The following is a 15,099-nucleotide window of genomic DNA, read 5'->3' as shown; positions in this document are numbered from 1 at the left end:
GCGGAGGGGTGTGGGGGGGGGGGGGGGGGGGGGGGTAAGGCGTGTGGACAGCACCTGTGATAAAAAAAAAAAAGAATAAATAAAATTAAATTAAAAAAACTTGCGCTTCAAAAAAGATTTCTACTCCTTTATCAATAGTTTTTCGTTTCAGGAAAACACCATTATCCACCATTTTTTCTCAAAATGCAGATGGTCAGCCTTGCGTGTTATGATGACTGGGATAGACTGGTTAAATGTCCAAGAATCATCAGTCGCCTTCCGTCCCTGCTCTCTCTTCCTTTTAGTTCTTGGGGAAATGACAATTAGAATTCATGGTTAAGAATTATCAAAATTTGTCCCTTTCCTACCCACTCACCATGCATGGAGTCCAACTTAGGGGCCAGGATCAAGGGAAAAAAAGAAAAGCTTGACCGCTTCCAGGTTTCGGGAGGGGTATACGACTACAAGCCAACATCTGACCCCATCCCCCCTGATCATGCCCAGCTCTCGGGAACAGAGAACTCGACACCTCAAAACTGCAAGTCTTGACCCAGCCCCACGTAGGGGTAGCCGATTGACACACACGGGCCGATGTGTGCCTCCTGTCTAGGAGAGGTCTGTGCCAAAGGGACGTGTTGAGAGCAGCGTGCTCTCTCGATCTCCAGGATCTCATTCCCCTCCATCACAGGTCGCGCCGTAAGGCAAACACGACGGGCCTAAAAAAAAAAAAAAGAGAAAAAAAAATGTGCAAAAGAAGGCTTGATGAACACCCGAAGATATAAAAAGAAAAGAAAAAAAAGACCGGTAAAAAGAATAGAGAACAAGGAAAGGGTCAGTGGGTCACTTTCAGTTTGGAACTCACTCACGACCTGTTGGGCATGGAGACACTACCAGGGGCATCTGTACAAACCAACTATGTACTCAGTCTGGTCAGCTACAATGGCTATGTAGGCTGTCAATTAAGACCCAGAAAGCAATAAACCTCCAAAGGTACTGATGCCCCCGCCGACCTAGCTCGCTCGATTACTGGCCATTAACCCCCAACCACGGCATGGTAGCGACCCTCCGGATGGTGACAAATATGTAATGCAATACTGTCACTGAAGATCCAGTTGTTGACCTTATTCTGGGAAAATTTGACGATGTTTCTCCAGTTCGACTGATTATGAAAAGCACTGATTTAGCCACAGCAGCAGTACTGACCAGGTCTTAAAAAAAAAACACCTAAACAACCCTCTGACAAAGACCCTATTACCTATCCCTCTGGATAACCTCGAGTTGATTAAGCTAAAACAGGAAGACAATATCTTGAGCTGTTTTGTGATCGAACTGTCTCAGAAGAGGGTATCCAGTCCAATCAAATCATGTTTATAGCCCAGCCAACCACAAGGGGCCATCTCGGGGCTAAACTCACCCCATGGACTGCCTGGAGCCATATTCAAGACAAAATTTCATTTTGCCTTTAAGCAAGTTATCTTTCACATGGTTGGGACCCGCGGGTACAGTTTACCTTGAAGTATAAGTTATCTTCGTATTCAAGACACACGCAATTCGCTCATACAGCTAACCCATCGTCTTTTTTTGTCTTTTTTCTTTTTAATCCCGACATTCCCGTCTGCACATGCTCTCAGTTTCACTTCGGATCGCCAAGGGGAGGCCGGGATCCGGGGCCCTATGCCTCAAAGGGGCCCACCCCAAGCAACCGGTGGTCGGACAAGGAAATTCCGCATGCCCATGCGACGAAGGAGACCTCATCCTCCTGCTGGGAACAAGCAAACAGTACCACTGACACATCTCATGACAAATCAGTTATGCGTGCTTAACCCCCTCCTTGTTCACCCACCCCATCTGGCTAGAGAGCACTGTGGGTTGTGCTGATTGCACGTAATTTTCGAGTCTCAGTCTCAGTTCAGGAACCGAGATCAGACTCTTCTTTGCTAGTCAGTGACAAGATTCTGGGCTTTTCGCCCGCGACTGTCACAGGAAGCAGTCGTGCCTGTGGTGCTCTCTTCAGGGCTGTTTGGCCCGAGTTCTGCGCCCAGTTGTGGGGATTCTTTTCCTCCGAGTGGCTCCCGTTCTTCTCGGTGTTCTGTGTACTTCCAGCCTTGTGGTAGTAGTACCTTTTCTGGAAGGTTAGAGGAGACTGTAGAGACAGTTCTAACCTGTGTTTTGTCTGTTCGTCTTGTGTTCATGAACGTGAATAAGAGAAAGAGAAGGGGTGGGGGTTGTGTGAATATTTAAGTAAATACAATATTTTGCTGTTTTATGTGCATGTGTAGGATGTGTATGCATTTTAAACATAAATTTTATAAGATTGTGACCGTAAACCATCGTTTTCAAGTGAGGGGTTACGAGACCATCAGGTTGGACCGTGAGGAAAGAAACAAAGGAGGGGTGCTTGTCTTGGTGCGGAATTCCATCGCAGCACAAGAACTCAAGATCAAAACCAATCAACAGGCAGAGATCCTCTCTGTCCCGAGGAAGAATGTGGCTTTTGAAAAGGAATACTGAAACCAAATTAATTTGATGATGCGTCATTCCACTCTGTGAAATGTAGCTACAAGATCAGAACTGGACCTGTGGGCCAACCTTGGGTGGTGTCTCACTTTTAAGGGGAAAGAAAAAAAGAGAGAGGGAAGAAGGAACAACCATGCGATAACTGTCTTATTGTCGTTGTTGTCTGTTTACTTTTGTCTATTTGATTCGTTTCCTCAATACTGTCATGGAGCAGTGCAAGGAAATGTCTCTCTTCATTTTCTTTATTATTACTTATAATATCATCACTGTTGTTGTTGTTACTATCATTATTATGATTAATATGTAAGGTTGCTGTTTTGAAAAGTTGTTACTATCGTTATTGTTATCATCATCATTGATCTCAGACTTCATCACTGGCGACTGCCGAGTCCTTTTTGTTGTCTGCTTCAATGTTTGTTAAAAGTTGTAGATTACATGTATAGTTGTAGATTACACTGTATGCCTTCATGTTATAGAAATACAACCGTCCGAGACGAGGAAAAGTTTTTTTTAAAAACAAGGAATTTGATGTTTACAACATTGAAGACTGTGTTGAAACGGTATTTGGCCTTGTCAACTTAAGACTCCCAATAGAAACTTTCTTCAACCTGGTGGCTATGGGCCCTAGCGTTGCGATACACGGATGGCACAGATGGCTGACAACGCCACCACCCTACTTCACCGGCACGGGTGTCAAGCGCCAGGTGAAATCCAACCCGCTTGAAAAATACTGATCAAATACGCATAAATTTGCTGACTACTTACTTATAATGGATTTTTCTCTTTTTTTTTTTTTTACAGGAAATGTGTTTTCATAATCTTTACCATGAAGAGGGATACAGACCTCAGCATCCTTATATACGATGAAGTTATCAAACAGTCTAAACAAATCAAATTACAAGGAGTAATTTTCACAGAAACCTTCACCTGGCATGAACACATCCACCACCTCATCAACAAAGCAACACCCGCCATTAATTTCATCAAATCCCTATCCTGGGAGAAATGGCCCACTGACCTCAAGATCCGTGCATTAGTAAGATCAAGAATCCTTTACGAACAAGGTGATTTTTAACGCTCCCAAATCATTACAGTCGCAACCCGAAAGAACAGAATCACGGGCACTTAAGGCCCTTGACTTTCCTCGTGACGCAACAAACCATCAAATGTGTAGGAACATTGATTGAATGCCCCTTTCTCACACTATCAAGTTGCACTCCACGAACTACGCCATCCGCACATTCATTGCAGATAACCCCATACAAGTTTTTTTTTCTTCTTTGTATGAAGAAAAGAGGAGTTTGACGATTTTTCATAAAATGAAAAACCAAACACCACAAACCACTCACACAAATCAGACTACATTACACCTACATTAATAGATGCAAACATAGACAAAGCATAATCAAAGCTTTTTATGTGCCCCTGTCCACTTGGGTTTTGGAACCACCTTTTTATAGACACCACTCTAGAAGACATATCTAAGAAACATCAACCGAACATACAAAGTTATAAAGCAAAAGAAAAAATCTGACTGGGCCAGACGGCTAACAGTCAATATTGGCCTCTCCATGTCGGAGTCAATGGGAAACCATTTACAGCTTAGTCTTTTGTGAAGGACTATAACTCTCAAACTAGGAGTCAATATTGAACTGGCTCTTTGTGCTGCAGCCTTGTGGGCTAGCTGGCCTTTGGGAACTATCCCAACGCCGACTCTCCTAAAAACCCTCTTGGCCATGATGTACTTTGGCAAGACACTCTCCACTATAATCAAAATGTCTGGTCCAATCAAATCAAATTCTAGCCCAAATAGTCGGAACAGCAGTTGCCTCCTCTGCTGTTCTGATGGTCATCGTCGGACACGACTGACTCATACATATGTCGGAGGCGAAGGCCATGGCCCGACGGGTTGTCCGTGACCACTGGGAAGCGGATCTGTGTCGGGAGGCCGTCGGGACCGGATGGGATCCATCTCGTGTCAGGGGCGGCCTATATTTTAAGGTCCCCCTCCACCTACGTTGATCTTTCGCATCAGGACGGATGGCCCAAACACACAATATTACACTCAAATCAAATGTAATTGCGGACGTAAAATGAACATGGAACACTTTTTTAACCCTTGCACTGAAATTCACACATTCTTCGGAAATATGAAATTGATTAGAAACAGAAAATCTATCATGCACACATGACACAACTAGTAAGGGCCCACTTGGATGGACCCCTCCTCATTAAATTAGATGAATGTTAAATACACCAGAAAGAGGCTAACTGTTCTGATGACAAGGCTCACCACCGCCCCCTTGTGCGCCCCTTGCCTCCCGTCCCCGCCCCCCTATACCCTTCTCTCTCCCCCCTCCTACTTCTCCCTCAAGGACTTAAGACTGTTATGCTGCGGGAGCGAAGGGATATCTCGCAGAAGGGGTATCTCCAGGCCACCCCCACCCACGACGACAAACTGATTTGTACTCACTGCAAACTCGCGACACATGGACTTGCTGGGAGGGGATGGAGTGAAGAGGAATCGCTCCTCGCGAGATTTACCCCCACCCTCCACCCTGACAATACCTATTACTTGATATGACCATTTGTACAATTTCAATAACTGTCTTGTATTAATAATAAATTTTAAAATAAAGTAGATCCCGTCTTTTTAATATTCTCTTTCAAGAACGTCTGGTTGATTAGCTGTGTATTCCACATGTGAGTCGCTGTACATTTGGATATAATATATGATCTTCCTTTTTTTCTATTATGTATTTTTCATTACTACAGTTTTCAGAATGGTGGCCCTGTGATTTTAAAATCTTTTTAAAATGACTCCAAATAAAGGTATCTTATCGGCCCCTCCCCCATGGACGGCGTCCACAGAGCGTAAACTCTATAACTATAAATGTTACATGTAACTTTTAACACATCATACACTTTATCGTTTACTAATTTTCCTCTTCTTTCTTTCTTTTTTTTTTCTTTTTTTTTTCTTCTTTTTCATAGATAAACTTCCCAGAAATATCCCACGTCGTCTTATCCGGAGGACGTAAAACCACATTTCTAATGGGGAGATCGTTAAAAACGCAAAAAGTTTCCCGAAAAACAAAACTCTCTGAACACGGTGACCTGGCCTTTCGCCGTCCAGCGACCCCAGCATGGTGCCGAATCCTGCAGAAACACCCTGACCTTGGTACTATGTTTGTTGTTTTCTCCGATTTTCGGGGTGTGGCGGTCAGTGGGTTGGTGTGGGAGTGGGTACTGATTGTGTTCATCCATTCAGTCCCTTCAGCGCATACATAAGTCTGCTGCCCGACTCGTCCTCAGAAAGAAAAGATCTGAGCACATCACTCCTCTTTTGCAACATCTCCACTGGCGCGTGCACGTGAGCATACTCCAATTGCAATTCCAATATAATGGAAGGGGTTGAGGTATCTCGTGATCATGAAGGGAGTGGGTAGACCATAGTAAAACAAAACCAAACCGATAAGCTTCAGAAAACCAAAAACTTTTTTTTTTTTAATTTAAATCTAGAAGGAAAAAACACATTAACACGGTGACCCGGCCAGACAAGGACCGTTCAACGACCCCAGCATGATGCTGAATCCTGCAGCGACACCCTGACCTTTGGTCTTTCCGATTGTGAGGAGGAGTGTGGCGGTTAGGGGGTTGGTGTAAGGGTAGGTTATTGGTTGAATTTTCGGGGTGAGGGGAGAGGGGTACTTATCGTTTTACTCAGACATTACAACTTTATTTTCGCATAATTTTCACATCTTTATGACTGAGTGAGAGAGAGAGAAAGAGTGTGTGTGTGTGTGGTGTGTGTGTGTGTGTGTGTGTGTGTGTGTGTGTGTGGGGGGTGTGTGGTGTGTGTGGGGTGTGTGTGTGTGTGTGTGTGTGTGTGTGTGTGTGTGTGTGTGTGTGTGTGTGTGTGTGTGTGTGTGCGTGCGTGCGTGTGTGTGCGTGAGTATGCGCGCAAGGACATGCTCCAGTTGCAATTCAAGGAGGACAAGGTGTTAAGGGACCTTAAGATTATTCAACGATGTGGGGAGATCACTAAAAACGCAAGTTTCCGGAAAAACAACTCTCTCTAAACACGGTGACCCGGCCAGACAGGGGCCGTTCAGCGACCCCAGCATGATGCCGAATCCTGCAGGAACACCCTCAACTACTTATATGACCTTTAAAACTGAATCATTTTCTCTCAGTGTTTTGGCTTGGGGTGGGGGGTGGGGAGCTACTGTTATAATGGGATGGAGAGAGAATGTCAAGTGATAAGCAGGGTCAGACATTTGCATATGGTTGGGACGGATATTCCAGACTAAATGACAAGAGGTACATACTATTCACAGTAGTGCATACTACCAACTTCACGCAGACATACAAAAATACAGAGCGGAAAACAGAGGTCCATACAAATCAAACTGAAGGAGCTTTGATACACACAAAACATTTTCGCAAAATGAACGGCACAACAATGGGCCATTAGGGAACTTTAGAGGCACCTAAATCAAATCATGGTGGTTAGAGCCTCTCCAACCACTAAGGCCATCTGAAGGGCAACTGGCAGAAATAATGTGGCGGAAACCATGTAAAGAACGTCAACAAATATGCGGGTTTCTTCCAATTACTACAAAGGGTGTATATCCTTGAAGACTCGCCTTGGTACACTTACCTAACATTCCTTTCATGACACGTGTAAGATGAAAGATGAATTCAAAACATCCAGAATTAGTCATCTGCACTCACAAGGATCTCCCGACGTTAAGAGTGGTGCCAGTGACAGTGCTGACAAAAGTGATAAGACACCCACCTCGCTATTCCCGTGAAGTCATGTCAGCATTTAATCTTGAACTGAGGTCTGGCCCAGAAACGGACGGCGACATTGAAATCTCCAGCAGCGCACAACTTGTGCCACAATGAGAAACCTGTACCAACTGACCCCGCCACATTACCACATTTTGACTATGCTGATATTGTTTGGGATAATTGCACAGATGCACAATCAGATTCTCTGGAAAATTTACAGCTTGAAGCATTAAGAACCATAACTGGAGCTGTTCGTGGGACAAGCCACCAAAAAATATACCAAGAATCAGGGTTCTGTACACTTAAGGAAAGAAGGAAAAGACACAAACTTGTGCATTATTTCAAGATGGTTAACGGTCTATGCCCTAACTACCTAAATGATCTTGTTCATGGTCTTGTTTCAGACAATAACCCTTACCATAGACGCAGGTCATTGGAACGCACCGTACCAAGATTTCACACCGAACTCTATCGGAAATCATTCATACCATCTACTACTTATCTCTGGAATTCTCTACCTGATTATGTTAAAACCAGCAATTCCTTAAGCCAGCTTAAACATTACCTGTGTGCTAACGATGCTGTAGTGCCTAGCTATTATTACTTTGGTAAACGGAAGGAACAAATCATTCACTGTCGACTTCGTCTAGGGATTAGTGACTTAAGAGAAGATATGTTCAACAGACATTTAATAAACGACCCACTTTGTGCTTGTGGCACTGCAAGCGAAACTGCTGAACATTATTATTTTGTCACGACTTTCATATGGCTCGGGCAAACACAATCTTAAATTTATCTCCAAACTACATTCACGTTAAAACTCTGTTGCATGGAGATCCTGTTCTCCAAAATCATACAAATATATTGATATTTCAAACTGTCCACCAGTTTCTCCGATTCAAATAGATTTTAGCTTAGAAAGTATTGTGAAGAAAGGGTACAACATGATTCTATTCGTAAAATATGTTGGATTTATTTGACTGACCAAATATTCAAATGATCTGTTAGAATTTTTCCTCTCCCCTCTGTTCCTCCTCCTCCACCACCTTACCCACCATTCTTCTAAATTTTCTTCTTCTTCTTCGTGTTTTTCTTCTATTAGGCCAATTACTCTGGTGATAATAAATTTAATCTCATGTTAATATTGATATTAGCATTATTTTAATGTATTATGTACTGTTTGTTTATTTGTTTTATTTCATTATTTCATTACTGTTTATGAATGTTATTTGATACAAGTCATAATATGGTTCATCAGCCGTCATGATAAAATTGAAGTGCAACGTTGTGAGCACAGTAAAAGCTTTAAGCTTGTTGATGCTCTTTTGTCATTCATTGCATTGTAATCATGTGCATTGTTGAATAATTAAAGATTATTTAAACCAACTGACCCCGCCCTTATGTGACTGTTCGGCGTCCACCTGCACAACCTCTTGCTGGCACCCCAGAACACAGCCCCCCCCCGCCCCCTCCCCCTCCGTACAGACCACCGGCACCCCAACCCTTCACTAACTGAATACCACTCCTCTGTCGGTGTGACAAGTCCACCCCCACCAGCTATTGCTGGGCCATCACAACGACCCAGTGACTGACAGACGGCACGTCAACCCCGTGGAGTCAGATGCGACATTTCTTCCACTCCAATCTATTGTTTTCTTTGTGTATCCCCCTCTTTTTTCCAAGCCTCTTTGCTGGGGCAAGGATGCCCCCCAAAGCATCCCTTTTAAGACACTGATAATCCTATCATTAGAAATTAAGGGGGAAAAGGACCTATAATATATTTACCCTCTCTCTCTCTCTCTCTCTCTCTGCCTGCTTGGCAATAGAAGACTGCGGAAAAATTTCGATTATATATTACAGGCCGACTAACCGGGAAAACCCACAATACGGGTATACCCATTTCGTTATACCATTTTTCCGTCTCCGACGAAAGATAATAAATGTGGGTATTACTACTAATCAAATAGCACCACCCAATCGACCCTTAGAGTTCCGTGCCTACATGATAGAGGCGCGTCACATGATCTGTACTGTTGAAGTTGATTGGCTCTCCGAGTTTGCGAACAGCGAAGGCGACCGAGAGAGGCAGAACGTGCAAACAGCAGGCTTTGTTTTTTTCGACTTTTTGCTTCGTATCTTAGTTTTCTTGTTGTGCATGCGATGGCACTTCATTGAACAGTATTTGGTTGTAGCAATAAAGGCTATCAACTGAAGAAATGGAGGACAGCAAATTGGAGTGATGGCCTAGAGGTAACGCGTCCGCCTAGGAAGCGAGAGAATCTGAGCGCGCTGGTTCGAATCACGGCTCAGCCGCCGATATTTTCTCCCCCTCCACTAGACCTTGAGTGGTTGTCTGGATGCTAGTCATTCGGATGAGACGATAAACCGAGGTCCCGTGTGCAGCATGCACTTAGCGCACGTAGAAGAACCCACGGCAACAAAAGGGTTGTTCCTGGCAAAATTCTGTAGAAAAATCCACATCGATAGGAAAAACAAAACTGCATGCAGGAAAAAATACAAAAAAGGGTGGCGCTGTAGTGTAGCGACGCGCTCTCCCTGAGGACAGCAGCCCGAATTTCACACAGAGAAATCTGTTGTGATAAAAAGAAATACACATACAAACAAACAAATGTCAAATCCTCGACGTTTCACACACAGCTCCCGAGTGTTTTTGCGGTGCACCTTCTAGTAACCATCTGTGTAAAACGGTAAAATAATGAGCTAACATATTACGCAGATGTGGAAGATGTAATGATTTTGTTGTCTGCTTAGGGGTTAAACACTCAATGAATTCACAAATCATATATCTCTAAGTTTCACCTGGTGCTGACGTTGGTGAGTGGGAGGGGCGCACATCATGCGCCAGTTGCTGTCAACCAAACATAATAATGTTCAAACTATCAAACAAAACATCAGAGATTTCGATACTCTAAACACAAAAAGCTCAAGAATGTTTTTGTTTATAAATCGTATCCTGTTGAATGGTGAGACAATGAAAGTTGCCGGGTATGATACAACGTTAATCAGAAATCACTCACCGTGTTCCGGCGATCACAAAGCGCACAAAAAAATCTTACTTGGCGACAAATTCGTCAAATAAACCCTTCACTTTTCCTCGTGTGTTCGAACGATTACAATGCCTTTGCGGTTCACAAACGCGGCGACTGGCAAATGCAACACCTTGATCGTGACCAAAAGCAGGAACCCAAAAAGAGCATGACTGTACGCTCCACGGACAAACACTACAGAGGACAGACTCCACTAAATATCTAGGAGTCACGATAAAGACCTGAGCTGGAGAAAGCATATTGAGAACATCTGCTCCAAAGCAAACAAGACCTTAGACTTTTTGAGGAGGAACCTGAAAATTAGTTCCCACAAGGCATTTGTCCGCCCCATCCTGGAGTATTCATCATGTCTGGGATCCCTACCAACAACAGGACATTGATCTCCTCGAGGCAGTCGAGAGGCGAGCAACCAGATTTGTGCTGAGACACTACCGGAACACCTCAAGTATATCAGCAATGCTACATGAAGACCTTGGATGGTCCTCCCTGCAACAACGCCGCCAAACAGCCAGACTGACCATGCTTTATAAAATCAAGCATAACCATGTAAGCATGGACTCACTGAAAGCAAAGCTGGTATCACCACCACCACGGCAACGACGCACCCACACTGAGCAACTGGAGCAAATCTTTTGTAAAACTAAATACAGGCAGGCTGGTTTCCTCCCACGTACCATCCGGGATTGGAACGCCTTGCCCCAGAGAGCCGTGGAGGCCATCTCAGTTGACACCTTTGTGTCGATGGTCTCCAGGCGATAAATACCAAAAGATCGTTGACAATAGCGATGACCCGCAATTAATGAATTGCGCACGCTGGCTTAAATCCCATACGATGCGTTTTTGTACATCACACGCGCACACACACACACACACACACATATATATATATAGAGAGAGAGAGAGAGAGAGAGAGAGAGAGAGAGACGTATGTTGAAATGCACAGTTAAACGGTGGCGACCCCCCACCCCCACCAAAAACAGAAAATCAAAAAATGCAAGAAGAGTTTTCCAAGGTGACGACAACACTTCCAACACAAACAACTCAACACCTACTTACCTCAGTCGTCATAACGATGCCAAACAACATTGAGAACAGACCGACCTGTGACGGCTTCTCTCAGCTCACTTTGCCCAGCACCGGAACAAGCTGCATCGCCGCTGGCCGGTGTACTGACAGTCACCCTGTCCCCCTGCCGGCCAGAGAATGTCTCCCAACGGTTGGCTGCCTTGCCTTGACCACGCCAGGTGCCAGCTGCATTGCTTGGTTCGAACTTTTTGACAGATACACATGACTAAATGCCTACGTTGGTCAGTTCCATACTGCACAGTTAGTAGCGGGTTACGACCATACTACGCTCTTCCGTCCGAGCAATGCAACTGCAGGAGAAATGGAGAGAGGGCGAATATCAAACTGACCATCTCTTCGGCTAACTTCACAACAGTCTCTAATTGTCGGAATCATGGAGTTGACGGCAGTTAAGCCCGTGGTGTTGTTATTGTTTGTGTTTGGTGGTTTTTTAACGTTGCAGAAACTGTTTTCTCAACAAAATGTCCTCCTTGGCTCCCTCCTGGCCCTGGCCACGTCCTGAGAAACGGGGAGAGGACGAATATCAAAAAGACCATCTCTTCAGCTAACTTCCAACTGTCGGACGTCCATGCTTCCCGCACTACACACGGGAGACTTGGGTTCTAGTTATTCTTCAAGAGACCTGCTGTTTGCCGTCTTTGGTTTCTACAAGTGGAAATAGACGTCCAGAACTGCCAGTGCTTGAGTCAAGTCCGCTCCCACCCGGCACCACATGGTACGGCTCAACACCACACTGGTTTATACAACGACTACACCGGTTACGTCGCACTTGAGCATGGGTTAAGTCGCACTTGAGCATCCTAAATTCAGCAAAAAAAAATTAGGATGCTGAAGTGGCTAAAGTAGGACATTACCGACTACACCCTACACAACGACGACCACGACGATAACCGGTTACGACTTCCACAAACCACTGGCTGAACACCGGTCTTACTCTCCAAATGGAACGGTTTGTGCGACTGGATAGTGTCTTGGTGAGTAGTGTGTGTTGTAAAGCGTCTCGCCCCCATAGTCACCATCATTCAAGATTATTGAGTTGAAGACAAGTTAGCCGTTTACGTTGTAGAATCTGTTTTTTTCTCAACAAAGTGTCCTCCGTATCTAAACTGCTCCTTCCTTCGACGTCCATCTTTTCTTCTTGGAGAGAGTGGGGGAGAACAAAAACGTGATATCTGATTGGCCGAACAGCTGACTGCTGATTCCCTTTGACCAATCAGCTAGCTTATTACAGCCCCTGAAACTGTGCACTCACACAGGACAAAAAAAACCCACCTCTTCCGAGCACGTGAATCCCGTGAAATGTAAGTTCATCACAACTCACACAGCGCGCAGGCACTGTCGGTTTGCAGTGACACGACACGAATGACAGACAGCACACGAGCTGCCGACAATTTTTTGAAAGAAAAAATGGAAATAGAGAGAGAGAGAGGAAAGACCATGGCAGATTTCAAGTTGTGTCCTTGGTGCGCTCTCACACACACACACACACACACACACACATTTCGTCTATTTCAAACACAGTTCTATTTTCTCAAGACTCATTCAAATGCTTTTCAACATCTAATTGAAATTTTAAAAAAACACAAAAGGCAACAACAACAAAAAACAATAATATATAAATATTCATATACACAGAGAGAAAGATACTGCACACCCCCCTTCTTGAAAATCATTTTCATAATTATCAGCCATCGGTGTGAAAGGAAAGCATTCGGGTAAAATAGAAGTTAATGAACAAAGCAATAAGAATACATGAAAAACAATAGATAAGCAAACAGACAAATAAAACGATTAGTAAAACAATAAATAAATAAATAATGAATAAGTATGTCCTAGATAGATAGACAGCCAGACAGACAGATAGATAGATAGATATCAAACACACAAACAAATAAACAAACACTGTCTTCATTTTCAACACACACACACACACACACACACACACACACACATTACTCACTCTTATACAAGCAGCCATCCATAGAATCCTTCAGGCGAACTGTGCGAACATTGGAGGCCATACTGAGTGAAACTCCGCCAGAGGTAAAAGCAAGGTCATTGGCCGCAACAACCCGTCAGAAAAATCCACAGCCGGCTGAGAGCGAAGGAAGCAGGCGTCCTTCACGCGTATGGGTTGTCGCGACCGCTTGGCTGTTTGCTGAAACATGTACAGTCTTTTATTGCTTGTCGATTAGCTGTTTTTATGAAGACAGCAACACGAGAAAGACATTTGTAATGCAAGCATGGGCAGCGCTCGGTACGGCGCCAGCGTTCGTCGGAACACACTTATAGGTTATATACAAATGCAGACGCATTCAAGAAACATACGCACGCATCTGGATGCTCGGGAGCATGCACGCTATCCAAGCAAAGCACGTGCGCGTACAAACAAGCAAGCGAGCAAGCAAACAAATATCGCGCTCACACGCGAACGGGCAATTATTATTGTCCGCACAAATCGCGTGTCAGAGACAAACACCCTGAGAAATGAGACTGATACACACTCATGGAGAATTACAGGTGGATGATGTATGGACCGATAATACACACACGCTTGCGCGCGCAGACACATACACACACACACACACACACACACACACACACACACACACAGACGCACGCACGCACACACACACACACAGACGCACGCACACACACACACACACACACACACACACACACACACACACACACACACACTGAATTAGGACACATCCAAAAAATGTTATCAACCGAAAAAGAAATAACGGTAACAGATGTTTTATTCAATGCAAACCATAGTCCCTCATAAAGGGGAAGAGTAAACAAACATATCTATACCGATATATTTCATGAATATAACCTCAAAGTGAGAAAGAAAATCACCAGCTGCATTTAGTATTTCTATTTTACACAGAATAACTTCTTCTTCTTCTTCTGCGTTCACTCGTATGCACACGAGTGGGCTTTTATGTGTATAACCGTTTTTACCCCGCCATGTAGGCAGCCATACTCCGTTTTCGGGGGTGTGCATGCTGAGTATGTTCTTGTTTCCATAACCCACCGAACGCTGACATGGATTACAGGATCTTTAACGTGCGTATTTGATCTTCTGCTTGCATATACACACGAAGGGGGTTCAGGCACTAGCAAGTCTGCACATATGTTGACCTGGGAGATCGTAAAAATCTCCACCCTTTACCCACCAGGGGCCGTCACCGTGATTCGAACCCGGGACCCTCAGATTGACAGTTCAACGCTTTAACCACTCGGCTATTGCGCCCGTCTACACAGAATAACAAAGTGAGAAAGACAGAAAAAAGAATGCTCAACGGCTTTTTTCATTTCTAATTTTCGAGACCTTAAAGACGTGAATTGCAAGCTGTTTGCTGAATGACATTAGCATTGACAAAGAGAGAGAGATACGAAGATAGTAACAGTTATACTGAGAGCTGGAGAGGAAAAAAAATTATTTTAATGGTGGAAGAGGAAAACTGGACGATATGGAGGGAGAGAGACAAACAGGTGAAAGAGAAGAATGACCTAGAGAAGAGAGAGAGAGAGAGAGAGAGAGAGTGTGTGTGTATGTGTGTGTGTCCGTGAGTGTGTGTGTGTGTGTGTGTGTGTGTGTGTGTGTGTGCCAGTCTGTGTGTGTGTGTCGTGTGTGTGTGTG

At 44.2% G+C, this 15,099-nt stretch overlaps 1 protein-coding gene across 1 annotated transcript in view; it reads right to left on the bottom strand.

The window, feature by feature from the left end:
* The window catches only part of LOC143285815 (carbonic anhydrase-related protein-like), a 41,520-nt gene that overhangs the window by 23,596 nt on the left and 2,825 nt on the right, over positions 1–15,099 (bottom strand). Inside the window, exon 2 of the mRNA XM_076593245.1 lies at positions 13,408–13,605. Within this exon, the coding sequence (XP_076449360.1) occupies positions 13,408–13,468 (61 nt within the window). The 5' untranslated portion in view covers positions 13,469–13,605. The remainder of the gene's footprint in view (positions 1–13,407; positions 13,606–15,099) is intronic.

This window comes from Babylonia areolata, chromosome 9, assembly GCF_041734735.1.
Source record: "Babylonia areolata isolate BAREFJ2019XMU chromosome 9, ASM4173473v1, whole genome shotgun sequence".
Taxonomy (NCBI): Eukaryota; Metazoa; Mollusca; class Gastropoda; order Neogastropoda; family Buccinidae; genus Babylonia; species Babylonia areolata.
The sequence above is the reverse complement of the archived record's forward strand: the minus strand, read 5'-3'. Positions and strand labels throughout refer to the sequence as shown.